This window comes from Chelmon rostratus, chromosome 19 (assembly GCF_017976325.1).
Source record: "Chelmon rostratus isolate fCheRos1 chromosome 19, fCheRos1.pri, whole genome shotgun sequence".
NCBI classification, from domain to species: Eukaryota; Metazoa; Chordata; class Actinopteri; order Chaetodontiformes; family Chaetodontidae; genus Chelmon; species Chelmon rostratus.
In genome coordinates, this window is record NC_055676.1 from 8,997,564 (window position 1) to 9,014,414 (window position 16,851).

The 16,851-nt window shown below is 40.9% G+C and overlaps 1 protein-coding gene across 2 annotated transcripts; it reads right to left on the bottom strand.

Moving 5' to 3' along the window:
• Positions 1–8: 8 nt before the first annotated feature.
• c6 (complement component 6) lies at positions 9–15,700 on the bottom strand. 2 transcript variants are annotated; one of them, XM_041959999.1, is made up of 18 exons: positions 15,595–15,700; positions 14,659–14,829; positions 14,210–14,369; positions 12,910–13,054; positions 12,593–12,734; positions 12,112–12,250; positions 10,532–10,741; positions 10,030–10,273; positions 8,706–8,828; positions 8,434–8,600; positions 8,112–8,337; positions 7,036–7,204; positions 6,828–6,939; positions 5,875–6,007; positions 5,554–5,748; positions 4,715–4,802; positions 4,163–4,407; positions 9–3,424 (listed from the first exon to the last, which is right to left on the bottom strand). In XM_041959999.1, the coding sequence occupies exons 2-18, from the start codon at positions 14,802–14,804 to the stop codon at positions 3,243–3,245; spliced, it is 2,826 nt and encodes a 941-aa protein (XP_041815933.1). In that variant the 5' UTR covers positions 14,805–14,829; positions 15,595–15,700; the 3' UTR covers positions 9–3,242. The 2 variants fall into 2 exon arrangements, with proteins under 2 accessions (XP_041815933.1, XP_041815934.1); XM_041960000.1 differs by having other exon boundaries at positions 14,659–14,824; positions 15,595–15,687.
• Positions 15,701–16,851: the final 1,151 nt, after the last annotated feature.

Consider the following 16,851-nt stretch of genomic DNA (forward strand, 5'->3'; position numbering starts at 1 on the left):
GTTTCACCCCCCCCCCCCCCCCCCCTCTAATGCTGCCCCCCAGGGCTCTGCTGGATTACATGTATTTACAGCTGATCAATGAGTTCATCACATATCCATCATCTAAACACACAACAGGAAACATTGTGATGCTGCTAAAATAACAGCTGGATTTGATGTTTACGCTGTAATGTTATTCACTCAGAGGCAGAAAGACACAAACACCCTGGCAGCAAACAACAGTCGTCTCACACATCCAGGAGACACAGATCAACGTGTTTCTGATTACCTGACGAACGCAACCTTCACTCAACTCTTCACTCAAATGCTCGATGCTGGATTTCCTCCACGAGGCGCTCACCTTCTTCTTCTCTCTGCTGTTTCATGCTGGACAAGCCTGTCTGAGTTAGTTTAATGGAAACAGCTGCCGAGGACTCACATGTAAATCTGTGATTCATCGTCATCGGCTGGCTGTCATAGCTGACCTTCTTGCTCTGAACACGTTTCACTCCAGAAGAAAACCAGGTGATATTTTTCAGTGCAGAATCAAATCATTCAAATGTCACATTATTCAAATGGAAGCACTTTGCTGAGACTAAGAGTGGCTGTGTGCAGAATTTGAGGATTTTCAATCCTTTTTGTGGTTTTTTCTCACTAACAAGCCAAAATCTGCCAAATATGAGTCCCTTTCTTTTCTAAAAGCTCCATCAAAATACAAGTGTCAGGTAGAAAATACAGACTTACTCATCACATGTGACCAAAAAAACAGAAAAATGCATTTCAAAGGGTAAAAGTTACACAATATTAAAAGCCAGTCTAAATAAATGAGTTTTAAGATGTGATTTAAAAAGAGCCAAGTCATTAATAGAATGCAATTCAGAGGGTAGGGAGTTCCACAATTTCAGGGGCGCTATCGAGGACCCCCACTGTTTAAAATTAGAAAAAGGAACCTCCAACAGGGGCTGTTCTGAGGACCGGAGGGCTCTACAGTGTCGTCTAAGCTTTATACAATCAGATGGATACTCTGAAGCAAGACCGTGGATAGCTTTAAAAACAAACATTATCAATTTCAAAATGATCCTAAATTTAACTGGGAGCCAATGTAGTGCAAGATGGATGGGAGTGATGTGACTGTAACGGGGGGTGTTGGTTAGAAGGCGTGCTGCAGCATTTTGTACCAATTGAAGGCGAGAGAGAGAAGATTGCTTGATGCCGAAGTACAAGGAATTACAGTAATCTATCCTAGAACTGATAAAAGCATGGATAGCCATTTCAAGATCGTTCCTGCTGAGGAAGGGCTTACCTTTAGTTAAAAGACGTAGTTGGAAGAAACTCAGCTTCACTACAGAGTCAATCTGCTGGTCAAAATATAGACCAGGGTCCAAAATAACTCCCAAGTTCCTTACAGCAGGTTTAAGAAGAGAGGCAAAGGAAGAAGAATCACAGTTACTAATCACATTTTCACATACATCAGAGGTACCAAAGACAATACATTCCATTTTAGACTGGTTCAAGTGCAGAAAATTTTGAGTCAACCATCAGTTGATGACTTCTAGGCACTTGAAGAGGGAATTCAGTGCAGCTGGAGCATTGGGGATAATCGGGAGGTAATGAATGAATGTCATCAGCATAACAGTGAAAAGGGAAGATTTTGAGTGGAAATGATCTTTCCAAGAGGCAGTAGATAAAGGGTAAAAAGAAGAGGGCCGAGAATGGAACCCTGAGGGACGCCACAAGAGAAGGGGGCACAGGAGGATGAGAGGTCTCCAATCATAACAGAGAAAGACTTGTTTCTGAGGTATGACAAGAGTCATTCCAATACTGGAAAGTGAGGGACTGGCTTCTTGGCTCTGGGGTGCCTACCTACAGACAGTGACAGTGACAGTGAAGATCAAAGTATGCCCATATATGGAAGTTGACTCTGCCTTAAAAAAATGCACTTTTGAAAAAATGGCAAGAAGACAGGACAGAGGCAGATGGGTAAACACCTCGAACCAGAGACAGCGGCATCCTTTTGTTCATTCTGCACAGAAGTCGCCTCTTCCACACATGAGGAAGCCATCAAAAGCTGGAACCACGAGCGCAGGGCGCTAAGGCAGTGGTTGTTTTGGTGTGTTAGGAACAGCGGTGATTGACAAGCCCGGCTGACCACCACGAGTGCAGGTTAATGACAGCATCTGTGTGATTGGCTGCATGGACATTTTAGAGCAGAGATCACAGTCTTTCAACTGAAACACATGCACACTGCTTAGGTCGCAACCAAATCACCATGAATGAGTTGCAACTGGATGGAGGTCAGAATTCAAAAAGAATGGAAGGTGCAAAGAAGGCAATGGGTGGAAACATTGAGTCTTATAGCTCAGCTCAGTGATTGCAACAGGTGTGTCGTCCCAAGGTGAGCTGTAAACATAATATCATCACGTCAACAAGCTGAGAAGGTGAAGATGTCAGCAAAGAGTTGCCTTACAGCCAAAAGTCCAGGAGATTTAAGATGCCAGAGGTATTGGCGTACGACACTGACTTCCACAATTCCACTAATTACAAGCAAGGAACAAGTGACAGGAAACTTACCCTTAACAGCCATTTAAGCCAGTGTGTGTGAACTTGTGTGTATGTTATAATGTTCGAAACATTCATGGCTATAAAAACTTTTGATCAACGCCATTTGGGGGATTCCAGTTATCAGTATGATTTCAAAAAGGCACACACATTTGTGTGATAAGAAATGGCTTCATCTGACCACTATCTCTAAATGAAAGAAGCTTCTTTTGCATGATCAGAACATTTCAAAGATTTGACAGTGGTATGAGTATCATTTACTCTCCTTGGTCTCCTGCTGCCATCTAGTGACTTTTTAGAAAACAGGCTCAGAGTGCACTGAAACCCACCCAAGTGCATCCTAAACCACCTCTTTATGCTTGGTTTAGCAATGCTTTTGGCTTTCCCATCGTCCGGTTAAGTGTGCCTTTGGTTCTGAGTTGTGTAGGATGCTTGAACTCCAGCACAGCTGCTTGCCAGTCTACTTTTGTTTTAAAAATAGGACATAATTTACATAGTGCAAGATGTATCTATAATTTCTCTAAATTACTGGTTCTAGTGTACAGTGCAGTTGCAAAAGAAACAGACATTTTGTATATTTGATTGTTAGTGTAAATCATGTGTATTTTAAACCATGTAGATAACTAGTTTTCCCAGAGGCGGTGGAGGATTATTTGAAACATACAGTAAAATGAGTTTAACAGCACAGAAAAGCTTTAGCAGGATCATCTGGCCTCACAGGCGCCTTCATTGACAATCTCAAACTGATAGCTGGCACATTTGAGGGCGGCCATAGAGCAAAGGTCCATGCTTCGTGTCCTCTGGGTCCTGGTCAGCTTCACACAGAACATGTGCTCTTCAACTCTGGGGCAGTCCCGAGCAGCTCTGCAGTCACACTTCTTAGATGCTGAGGACAGATGTGAGTTCACGTTAGAAAAATCATTTGATATAATATATGAAGTCCTCACATATTCAAAGCTCAGCTAGTCTAATGAAGTTTAATACTTGTAATACTACAAGAATGAATGATGGCAAGTTTTGAGAGGAAGTTTAAAAAATAACCACCAAAGTGCAAAGTGTGCAACCAAAACATTTGCAATGCATGATGTCAGTTCAGCACTGAAAAGCAGCGATTAGCTCTCTCAGACAGAGACGATTGTTAGCACTCACATATCTGTCTGTAAAATAAAAAGCTACAGCCAGGAGATGGTCAGCAATTTAGCATGGTCTAGTTCATGCTAGCATAAGATAACCATGTCCTGCCCATGGATGCATGGTTAACACTAGATACTGGGTTTAAAGATGACGGTCACATTTCAGAAATGAAACTCTTCAAATCTGTTGAACCCCCTCATCAGTCTTTTATATACAAGTAGCATATATTCCAAATTTCCAAAAATACTATGTCACTGAAATCTGCAGAGATGTTTTTATAATTATGGCCTCGTATAATGATGCAGCCATAAAATAATGTCTTGGGTTGGTATATAAGTTAAATGGTGACATATTTTTTTCTTTTCGGGGTAAATGACAGCAAGAGAAAAGATGCAGGTCGTAAGAAAATAAAATGTTGTACTCTGCACTAAATCATTAACACTAAACCACAAAAAGAATGGAAATATGATTTCATAACAGATCAACTCACCGGAGCAGGTCTCCCATTCATAACAGGTGTCAAGACCACAGGACTCCTGAACAGAGCTCTTGGAGGACATTGAGGCTCTGAACTTGACCCACTCCAGTTTAGCCACATCTGCTGCGTCACACGCGCCGTCGCTGACATAGAACAGCGGATCGTTGTGGCAACGCCCAGCATGGAAGGAGCAGAGGGACATTGACACAGTGGCACCAACATCTGTGTTCAGGATGCAGAGATTCTCCGGCTGTGAACTGCACACGCACACGCACGCACACACACACACACACACACACAAACACACACACACACACACACACACACACACACACACACACACACACACAGGTCAGTCATCTGCTGGTAAAAGAGATTAATGTATTTCACATACTGTAGCTTTAGTAAGCTATTATGATTAATATTAATAAATAAACACAAAAAGTTGTTTGCATAAAAAAAGCACGCTTTTATACGACAGTTCATGGAAATGCATGAATGAATTTTTAAAAATGTCATGATGATAAGACATAAAACCACAATGGATAATTCCTGAAAACCTACAGGCAGCTCTCCCGTTGAATGCAGACACACTGAGAGTCCTGCAGCTTCTCTCCTGGGCGACACTGAGCATCAGGCACAAACGGCACCTCTGCATAGAAGAAACACAGAGAACCGAGAGACACCTTTCCTTCATACAGAGTATTTTTCACACAAAACTTTACAGGACAGTGATAAAGCATAAATCTTATATTTTTGTCACTTATTTAGATTTGGTTTTGAGTGCAGAACAGGCTCATTGCTGCCCCTTGTGGTCAATAAGGGAAAAACACCAACTACATCTGCAGTTGTCAGAGATGGAATTAGTGCGCCAACTCCAATATTGCATGCAAGTAAAAGTGCTGTTACTTTCAAGATATTCTAATATTATACTATAACCATCCCAACCAGCCTCTCTGTTCACCTCTCTGTCACAGAAGCGGTCAGAAACAGCAGAAACGCCTCAAACACTCACTGAAGGAAGAAGTTCCTCTGCAAAGTAGCAAATGTAGAAGCCATCAGCATTTGCATTTAGCCAAACCCACCTATCTTGTGTTTGATTTGGGTCACTAAATATGTATCAAATTAGTGACAGATTAATGTATATGCAACCTTTTTTTAACAATGTCGAGGTAGAATAATGCTAACTATCCAGAATGACACCATCCTTGATTACAGTGCATTATTGTGCATTGTTGCACTCCCCACAAACTGCTACCCCTGGCCCGGGTCAGACTGCTCATCCAACAGCCCCCTGACATTCGGCCAGTGAACATACACATTCAACATGTATTATTATTATTGGATGTGCAAGTTTTTCATTGTTTCCAATGTATGAGCTCGAGACAAGTAATGTACTGTACCATCAGTGCAGCGCAGGTCAGCCGGTAATGGAGGCTCCCAGGTGAGGCTGTCGCTACATTTGTAGAGGCCTCGTGGCTGTGGTGTCAGGCCCGGCTCGTTGCAGTTCAAGCCCACTGATTCCCCCACTTTGTACTCCTCTTTGTCGGGGAACAGCATCATGCCATCAGGGATTTCAGGAGGAAGGCACACTTTCCCTAAAGGTACAGGAGGACAGATTTTAAGATAACATACGTATGAGGTGCAGTTTGTGAGGAATGACGTCATGAATTGCCAGAGTTCTTAGATTACTGTTAACTTGTCGGGTGAGAAAATAGAATTACTGATGCATTTTCCACTTGGTTGACTCCACGTCCCATCAGGAAGACAGTTGATGTACTGAAAACCCTCCAGCTCAAATCCAGTGTAGCACTGGAACTCCTCATCCTCACCAAAGTTATAATACTGCTTCGCTTTCTGGAAGAGGGGAAAGTTATTAAATACAAGAGACGTTAGGAAGGAGGCAAAAATCTGCCCTCGTGGGCATCTTTCTTTAGTTTTCATGGTACTTGAAAGACTCTTTCCTTCTTTCTTCATTTCTTCCTGCCATTTGTTGCTTTTTTCCTGATTTCTCTCTTTCTTCCTCTTCATATTTCTCTGCACATTATATACTTTTCTATGAGACAAAATAAGTTTCCTATTGTTACAACTATGACACACTGAGACATAAATCTGATATAGTAAGTAAAAGTGTCTCTTGACATGTGGATTCTGGAGCATGCCAATAAAACAGGAGCTCTCATAGCTGTTGTAGGTACTTTGTGGGTTGGACATAAAGAGGTTTCCAGAGCCACAAGTATAAGTCATGCACCTCGTGACACATAAAATGTAAAAGTGGAACAGCAAGAGTGGACATTGGTTAATGAATAATATATATACATGATACATAGTGGGGTTAAACTATTACGCATAAAGAGATACTCATGAATATTTTCATTGTTCTTAGATTTTTATGTAGGTATGTATTTTCTTGGCTGTAATGATTTTACATTAAAAAACGTTTTCTCAGTATTTTGACTGTTTTGGTTAACAGAAACTTATTAAGAAAAATATTTGAAAATGAATAATGTGTGTCTGCAGACATTTATTGTTTAAGCACAGGCATCAGCCCATGCAGGCCCAGATATAACCATTTACCATTTACAGAATATCGACCCAATGAATCGGGCCGATATTCAGTAAATGGTTTACCTCTACATTTCAATCACTAACTACAGGTGTGAAGGTGAGCGTTTACCCTGAGGAAGCTGTTGGCAGGACTCTGTGGCCTCAGACAGCCCTGCACACCAGGAGGCAGCTCGTCAATCCAGCCCACAGTGAAGTCATCATCGTTGTCACAAGTCTCCTGCCTGGACACGAAAACATGAAACAGATCATGCAGTAAATCCAAAGTTATACAAATATGTACTGTATGAAAACCAAATAGAACCTAAACATCCTCCTACTTTGCAAAGATGGAGATGTGACATGGATCCTCCTGTCTGTCTGCACCGTTGCAGGGCTGGCCTCCTCTGAGGGGGGCGGGATTATCACAGCGCCTCTTCCGATACCTCTTCATTGAGGCTCCACAGCGACTCCACGGCCCCCAGCAGCTCCAGTAACCATCCACTTTCTCTGCATAAATCACTCTTGACAATCAGCTTGATTGAGCTTGAGTTTGTGTGCAAGTGCAAAATTCTGGCCTTGTGGTAGTGATAGAGGAAAGTCAGGAGGTAAGAAAAGTCACAAGGGTTCATCCTGCAGGGACCACAGAAATCAACAGCAAAGTGTTGGCAAAGACAGGGACGAGAAAAACAAACAGGCAAAGACAAACACTACCGATGGTAAAGGGTAAACTAGTGCCAGTTATTTCAAGCTGCACTGAAGTAAGACTCATGTTCCTTTCCTGGATAAACAATATTGGCGAATGACAGTTGAAGCACTTCAAGGCTTGAATTGACGTTAAATGCTGCAGCTTGTGCTTTTAAGGTTCTGGTGGTATAGCAGTTCTGTAGTTCTGTTTGTCTTTCAGTTGACCAGTGCAAAATACTCGAATGGATTGCCATGAAATTTGATACAGACATTCATGCTCCCCTCAGCATGAATAGGAATCACTGAAGCGATCCTCTGACTCTTCATTTAGCACCACCCTCAGGCCAAAACTTCACCTTTGTCCAATAGAAGTTTATACTTTATGAAATATACCTGCAGAACAGACATTTCCATCAGCCTCAGCTGTACTCTGTGCTAATTAGCAAATGAGTAAACTTTCAGGACTGTCACTGTGAGTGTGTTAGCATGCTGATGAGCATTTAGCTCAAAGCACTGCTATGCCTACATACAGCCTCAAAGGGCTGCTGGCATGGCTGTAAACTCTTATTATTGGTATAAAACAGAAGACAATCTGCAGTTGGGTCAATTTGTGACCTATGACTAGCTTCTTCTCCATCGCAATGGTGGCTCATGGGTATTTTTTCACCGTACCAAAGTGATTGGGAAAAAAGAGGGATTCTCAGAAACAAACAGTACGGTCTTGCTGTACCTGAAGTGTAGTCGGGAGCTCGTTTCTCACAGTTGGTGCCAAATGTGCCGGTTTGGCAAACACACTTGCACTCTGTGCCGGACAGAACCGGTCTGGCGTTGTTGGGGCAAGGAGCACACTTGCAGGTATCAAACTCATCTAAGTACTGCAGGAGGGCCTTCCTCAGGTGTCTCCTCTTTGTGGCAGCACACGGGATCCCGCGAACCAGATCTATGATGGGAAGCACCTGCACAAACACACACACATACATGGATGCAACATCAGTTTTTTACAGGCTTATAACTTTTTTGTTGTCTCTGTTTTCAGCGGTGCTTGATGTGACCTTGCTCTCGACCACAGCGGGGTTGTCGAGAACAGACTTGGCCCAGTTCTTGTAGGACGTTCGGTCCGGAGCAGGGCCCTGCCTCTCCCACGCCAAAGCTGCTGCCTCTCTGACTCGACCACCTGTCACCATGGAGAAAGACTTCTCTGCAGCCTGAATGTACGAGCCTGGACCAAAGAAATGTTTTAGGACAGAGTGAAGGAAAGCAGATGGTGATCAGATCAGTGTTCACAATAAACATAGTATGCTTCCTGTCAGATTTTGAAAGACACCTTGGTATTTCTGAGTCATCCTGTTGTCAGAGCATCGGGTGACACTGCTGTGTTCAGTGTAGAGGATGATGGTCCAGGTGGTCTCTCGCGCCAGGCAGCCTTTGATGTGCTCTTCTGTTTGACCTGTCGGAGAAGAAGAGCAAAGAGCAACATGATGCAGGTACAAAGGAACTGACAACAAAATGTTATACAGCACCTGATGAGTGGTCCTTTTTCCAGTGAATAAGTCATGTTTAAATATTACTGGTAAACTACATTTTCAGTCAGTGACAGTTTCTGCTCGTCCAGAAAACGTTCTAGGAATGTTAAACACAATGTTATAATCACTGAAGAAAACGCTGACAGGAACATTTAATCCCATCTGTGACCTGGACTTTAATCTGAGCAGAGACAAGACACATAAAGGATCAGAATACCTTTGAAGATACAACCTGCTGCTAGATAGCGAGTACAAAAAATAACATGAAAATGTTTCCACTGATGTTTGTGGTGGGAAAGCTGTGACCCGATCACTGTGTAATGTACAGAGATGGAGCTGGGAACATCATAATTGTACACTAAACTGAAACTAAAACTGAAATACAATAAATACAAGACCATGCAGGTGTTTAAAGGCAAAAAAAACTGCACAGTGTCATCACAGTGACAGTAACATGTTACTGTAATTATATTATAAACAGCTGAAGATAATAATAATAATACAATACTTCTTACCACTACTGTTTGCTTTTGATATTTTATTATTATGTATATAATTTTTTACTGCTTGCTATTTCGATATTTTATTATATATAGTTTGTTCTTACAGTCATGGTACACTTAATTTTCACTGCCATTTGCTTTTGATATTCTTATTTTGATACTCATTTGCATTTGATATTCCTTTTGTGCAATACTTGTTACTACTGTTTACTATTTGGCTATTTTATTATTTTGTTATGTATATAATCTTTTTACTGCTCGCTATTTTTATATTTTTATTATGTATAGTTTGTTCTTTATAGTCTTTTTTCACTTATTTCACTGTATGTAATGCTGCTGCTGCACTGCAATTTCCCAGCTTGGGATAAATAAAGTATATCTATCTATCTATCTATCTATCTATAAAGTAATCTTCTAGGAATGCTCGCTTGCGAATCTGATTGGGCAAACCAGTGACATCACACTGTGTTTAAAGTTTCTACCAGAGGCCCTGCAATTTTTTCATTCATTCAGAACCTGTATAAATATACACCTTTGCACTTGTTGGGTGTGGTGACGAGACATCATACAACCTGCTCATTTCACATGCACTGAACCCTTTCTCTCACTGGGTGTGCTGCACCTGAACTGGTGAGTTCCTCTCGGCTGTACTGGTACATCAGGTCATAGTGGCCTCCCAGCTTCCCCGAGCTGTAGTAGTGTGTCCCGAAGCGCTGGAATATGTCCCTGTATAGGGCGTAGTTGTAATCCAGAGGAAGAGCGTGGAGGAACTGGAGGAAAGGCTGTGACAGGGCGAGGTCCCCTGGGTCCCTCATCTTAAACGTGGACACAGGCAGAACCTGGTGCACCCGGAAAAACTTGGAGTCCTACGGAAGGAAAGATTGGAAATTAAGAAGGACAAGATGAAGAAGAGTACAGCTGCAACCAGTAATGTGCACAGATACTGTATGTGTGTGTGTGTGTGTGTGTGTGTGTGTGTGTGTGTGTGTGTGTGTGTGTGTCTGGTCCTCACTTCTTTATGTGAGGGGATTAGAAAAGGCATTATGTCACTGAAGGTCCTCGAAAGTCGCTACATGTCTACATCACTACAAATGTGGATGAGTGTTGCTGTTTGAGTCACTCACTGTTTTCTTTGAAGCTTCAAAAGCCTCCTTGTTCGAGCTGACCTGTGTCATGGATCTCCCACTGAAGAAAAACATGGGGAAAAAAAAGACGGGGAAGAAAAAGTTGTTTTGATCTCCTTGGTTGTTAGTAGACGAAGAGGACTTCTTCAGCTCGATGGACTCGGTGTGCAGCGAGTGGGGCTCGTTGCTGAAGTCCTCCAGTACTCCAACCTTTAAAACCACATGTACATCTGTAAAGATCTGTAATAACAAGAGCACTGACAACACAAACAAAACTCTGCTTTTCCTGAAGTGCTTATCTGTGGTGAAGCTGAAAAGAGATTCTCTGCAAAAATTACGTTAGAATCTCTGTTAACTAATGAAGTCTCTTTGTGCTGGATGTAAAAAAAAACAAAAAGATGAGCACCTTTCTGCATAGACAGCAATGCTGACACAGAATTTGGTGCACAAGTTTTCACCAGGATTGTTTAAGTTCATACAAGCAAAATGCATCAATATTTTGTTCCACTTCATCCACTCAACCCAGCATTGTGCTCAACAGTATGGAGGACCGCAACTGCCAAAATAAAAAAGAAACCAAGCAATAAAGAAATGACTCATTAAATAAATTCATATTCCAATAATAATGAGGTGAATTCAGGTATTAGTGAATTCACCTAATAATAATAATAACAAACATAAATTGATATTTCTTATATTTATTTATGTATCTTTGTATTAATCTCCCTTAACTATTTACTTTCCCATTTAATTTTCCATTTAATTGATTAAATTCTTAAGTATAAATTCTGTTTTTATCTATGAAATGTATTCCTTTATTACTGAGGGAGGAAGGCCTCTGCACCTATGCACTCTAGTGTTGCTCAACCAATAGGCAAAAAGTTGACCCTATGTTATACTTGGAATGGCAGCCCACTAATTTGCTGAATAATGTAGAAATACATAAAGAAATGCAAATATACAATAGAAAAAAAAAACACATTTGAGGGGATAAATAGGGTTGAAATGTAAAGGACAAATAATGCCTGCATTGGAAAGTAAATAATTAGGCAAATTAATAAAAAAAAAAGAACAAAATAAAACATAAACATCAATTTGTCATATTCTGCAAATTACTGAATGTCTGCATTTATTTTCAAGTTATTTAGGTTAACGTGATGGCATATTCATTTATTTATTGAATCATTTATTTATCTATTTTGGATTTTAACAAACTTGGTCCTCCATACCATGAGATGATTTTAGTTTGGGAAGGTTTAAGGTTTTTCACCATGATTGAATAACAGCGCTCTGAATAAAAAAGTGCTGCTGGTCCATTTTCACATTATCTAAGTAGCTTATTCCATTTAGAATTTCTACAGAGAATAAAAGATAGTAGGAGCTTTTGTTAAATAATTTTGGGATTTAATGTCATAGTTGCTCCATCTCTGTCTGAGGAGCTTTCCAGTGTGCAAACATGAAGAAGAAGCTGTAGTAGCAAAAAGCAGCAGCAACAAAGGAGCAACAGTGTCTGCTCCTTTGACCAACACTCGGACTTGGGTCGTTCACCTTGACTGATATTATTCCAATTCTTATCATACCTTGATGTCAAAGCTCTCAAAGTTGTGGGGGACTCGGTGGTAGAGCAGCGTGCTCTGAGGCCTCTTGATGTTGCAACTTCCTCCCATAAACATGTTGTCCAGGACGGCTCCCCTCGGCTCCTCTGCCAGAGCATCAAACCTTCAAATGCAAATCAGTGAAAACTTAAACCTCATTGACTTTTCTCTCCAATAACCACTAAAGGCCAACGATATGTTTACAGCGTCACGACTTTTTGGGCATCAGGTTTGCAAGTGCAATTGCATTTTTGTCTTTGGAGCAGGGGGACAGCAACACTTAGAAAAGAAAATCCAATTCAAAGCAGCAGTACAAGACATGCGACGATAAATGATGTGTTTTTAAGAGGGGGAACATGACAGGAGAGAGGCTGGAATTTATGAACACAGCAGGGAGGAATGTGGGCTGGCTCACGTTAACGCCAAGGCTGTAAACTCAGCAGTGACCTTTTGACCTTTAGCTCACCCATTCCCCACCAGGTCAGCCCCGGGGGCCACCCGCTTCTCTGCTGGACACACAATTTTAAAGTCGCCGCAGTCTTTCTCATCAGAGTTATCCCCACAGTCGTTCTGTCTGTTGCACATTAGCGTTGAGTTGATGCAGCGTCCTGCAGCAGATGGGACGACAATAAAATGTTGGTATGTATCGTTATCTGTGGATGTGTGTGTGTGGGTCTGTGTGAAGAAACGCACACAAACACACACACACACACACACACGTTGTAAATGAAAAGATGTTGATTTTATTTCACATTTCTTCAGTTCTGTAAAAACACTTCTTACCACTATCACACTTAAAGTCGTCTTTGCAGTCGATGGGTGCTAATTTGCACTCTGTGGAGGGGTGACAGGGTCTCTCCTCCGTCAGCTCCACACTGCAGGCGGATCCACCAAACTGGGACGGCCTCTGGAGAGACCGCGTCCGAAACTGAGGCATTTGAGAGAGACGGATTTAGATTCTAATTCATTTCAATAAAAACTTTATATACTTTCACATGCTAACCAGTTACCATCTTACTGGTCATCAACTGAAGCTGGTCATTAGAAAAAACAACAGCAGAGGTTCGTAAAGACAGAAGAACAGACAGGCTGGAGAAAACAGATGTGAAACAGTTTATTTGGCAGAACTGTCGGGAGGATATAGAACTGCTGTCATAAAGCAAGACATACTGTCCCCCACGCACACATCTTTCCTATTTGAAATATTGCTTCATTTTCTATAATACACAGAACTTTTTTTTCTCCATCTGACAATCTCAGCAGGGTCGTATACTTGAGACAAGCCCCTGGGAATGTTTCTGGGAATTTTCTCTAACTACAGACAAATTGCACATGATGCATTTTTAAAAGCTGTTTCTCATATTAGAGTAAATTAGAGTCAATTTAGGACTTTTTCTGCATCAAATATACTATTCATTTACTCTTTTGAATATTCTCATGTCATGTGTTAACTGAATGAATGACTGTGCCATCAAACTTAGCAGTGCTGGTAAGAATGGCTATAAATAAAATCCAAAAATAGTTATTTGCACATTGTGATGACATCAGAATAATAACAGACAAAAACGAATATGAGCAACAACATTAACAACTAAGTATTTAAGGCATCTGTGTATGCCATTCCGTACCAATGGGAAATTATTCAGTATATACTGTGCTGTACGTCAGCGGACATTAATCAAAGTCAGACTTTGGAATGACACTGCCAATTAAACCTCCAAGTGAAAAATAAAGCTCCATTCACTAAATGAAGACAATGAGATGAGATTCAAGCTCAGAAAGCAGTAAAGCGGACCTTTGAGGTTAGATTCATTTGTTACATGCAAGGCAAATTAAATACTGAGATAATCCTGGAGCTGTCTCATCACCATCTGCAGATTCTTTTCATGTTTTCTAGCTGTGGACATCTCCTCTATAAGTGTCCTGTACAGCAGGGCTCATCAGCATTAAATGGCTGCTTTGAGTATCCTTAATATTGTCACTTTTCCAGTCTGAGTACACTACATACTCAGTTCATCTGCAGCATGGAATGAACACACAGCTGTGACAGGGAAGATGTTGCAGTGTGAGTTATGTCTCTCGCCTGTTTCTTGGCGCAGGGTGAGCAGTCAGACCACGACCCGAACTCTGTGAGCAGGCAGTTGATTGGACAGAACTGGTCGTTACAAGCTCTCCAGTCTTGTTTGTTACACAGCTGATGGCAGCTGCCCTTCCAGTAATAGCCGTCATCGTACTGAAATATCCTGCCAAAAAAGTGAAAGTCCCTTTTACATACAGCAGCTGTTGGCATCGTCTGCATTTCACAACTGTAACTGAAAACAATAATTTCACAATAACTTTTAACTCAATTTTCACAGCAGTTTCAATTTGCTGTGTCACCTGTGTGTATTGTTTCATCTTTGTCTGTGCTGCCATGAGTCACTTGGCTCCTTTGTGTCTGTGCCGTCTCACTTATGTCTGTACTGTGTCTAATGTGTATAATTGCTGTCTCACCTATGTCTATGATGTCTCACCTGTATCAGTGTGTCTCACCTCTCTCTGTGCTGTGTACCGTGGTTGCAGGTCCTGGAGCAGGCGGACCAGGGTCCCCAGGGGTAGCGCTCACAGAAACAGGCCAGGCCAGCTGACACCCAGCTGAGGAGCTGTAGCAGCAGGACCAACCGGCTGGAAGGAGCCATCAGGAAGCTGCTGGCTTCACCTACTCTGAAATTAATTTGATGACCAGGCCAGAATCAACATCCGTCTAAATCTGGCTATTTGTTTCATTTTTTAAAATAATTTCTACGTCTTGTATTTTAGAATTGTTTGAACTTAATGGACATAATTTATTACACTTTGAATAAGCCCTATAAAATATCAGTTTTCTTAATTATAATCAAGCAGGAGTTAAAAGTAAAACAACTTTTAATTCACACTTAACATCTGAACAACAATATCAAAGAATGACTTGATGCTCTCCCATACTGTATTCTCCACAGAGGATCACCCAAACACACCTTTCTCAGCAAGTGAACATGATGATTGGACAGTGAAGGCATCCATTACACCAAACCCTTAAAGCTACTGTTCTTTACGCGGGGCAGTTCAAAATGCTGCAGCACTTCCTGCACTGCAGCCTCCTGTAACTGCTTCTTTCTCTTTAAAGGGCTCTGTTTCCACAGTTTTTATGCAATACCAAATGTTTTACATTGAGGCTAAATGTATTTTTGATGCAAATAAAATGACTTTTAGGCAACGAAGGTAAGTTTAAGTTTCAGAACATTTCATAAATTTTAAATAATGCATAAAAAGGCGATTAATGAGAAAATGACACAAAATAATAAAAAACAGTTTTACAAAGCAACAAAGGGTTGTGGTGCAGTTTTAAGAAGACATATTAAATGTTACGTTAATGTGGTTTATTTCTGCAACATTAAATTGTATGAAGTTCAGTCAAAATACAAAAGTCAAAAGTAAAAGCGGACTCACCACTGATGTCCTCTTCAGCAGATGTTAAAGTGTATAGGCTTTAGTAGCTCCTGTGTGTGACTGTATACTTGGACAATTAAGAGTCTTCTCTGCACTGCAGGCAGAGATAAAACTGACTTGAGGTCTGTGTCTGGGAGGCCAGCAGCAATATAAAACCTCCCCCTGTCATTTCTTAAGGGAAACCAGTTGTTTTTTTGACTTACGTTGCCCAATCTGGTGTTCAAAAACATCTCAAACTGGAAGCTGCTTAATAATATTGATAATAATAATCATAAAACATAGCAGAACATAAAGTTCTTACATAACCCTCTGGTCCCTCACTGTTACGGGAAGTAAGGGTTCTGGAGTTTCCCGGCTGCAGAGACATAAACCAGATGTTCTGTGTTAGTTAGAGATCCTGGGGGGGTGACTTCTTTTCTTCAGTTATTCAAGCATTTGTGCAATCTGGCACGGACACGATTAGTTCGTGTTGTAAAAGGTGCATAAGTGAATTCAGCCTATTGCGCAAAACTGCAACAGAGTGAGTATAGAGAAAAATGTATAGGTGCAGTGAATTATTGGAACTTTTTTTGACACATATTACACTTATTGAATAAAATATTGTTTGTTTGTTTTGGTATGTTCAAGACTTGAAAACACATAAAAAGAGGAAAAGGTATGTGAAGTTACTGTTACTTGTTACTCACTCTTGGAAAGAAAGCTAATGACTGTATTTCAAAATGCTTTAGATTCTTTTCCGAGAAAGAGGATAGAAAAATGACATATCATCATATTTGTATAGAAAACTTTATTCACATTATAAAATGTCCTAAGCTGTACATCGGTTTAGCTGTGGATTCTCTACATTGCAGGACACACTAACAACACATGGCCTACTCTAGTCATATACATGCCAAAACAAGGAATTTAGCAATTTAGACATCACTACTTTAGATTACATTAAAGGGGGGACAATCCTCCACAAACACGAATTTACAAACTACATTGCACTGACATTCAATGGGAAAATGGCTCTAGTAGAATGCTTCAGATTAACAATTGTTTGAGTGGGTTTCAGTTTTCATGTGTGGCTTTTTCAGTTCTGCTGTATCTGCATGTGGAGCCTTTGCAAAGCCCTTGTGATGGAAAACTGAAGACGAAACTAAAAACAAAGTTCTATTTCCGGGAAGACTGCTAACGGCATGCTGTGCATTTGTCGAAAATAAGACTAAAAGCCCTGCTAGTTTCCCCTAGAGGCTGCAATGATCACCACACTCC

Bases quoted from the DNA above. Each gene is read 5' to 3' on its own strand.
- c6 (XM_041959999.1), bottom strand. From the start codon at position 14,804: ATGGCTCCTTCCAGCCGGTTGGTCCTGCTGCTACAGCTCCTCAGCTGG. The intron at 14,370-14,658 runs GTGAGACACACT...CTTTTTTGGCAG, and splicing joins GGTACACAGCACAGAGAGAG to GATATTTCAGTACGATGACG. The intron at 7,205-8,111 runs GTACAGCAAGAC...TGATTTATGCAG, and splicing joins AGCTCCCGACTACACTTCAG to AGAAAGTGGATGGTTACTGG.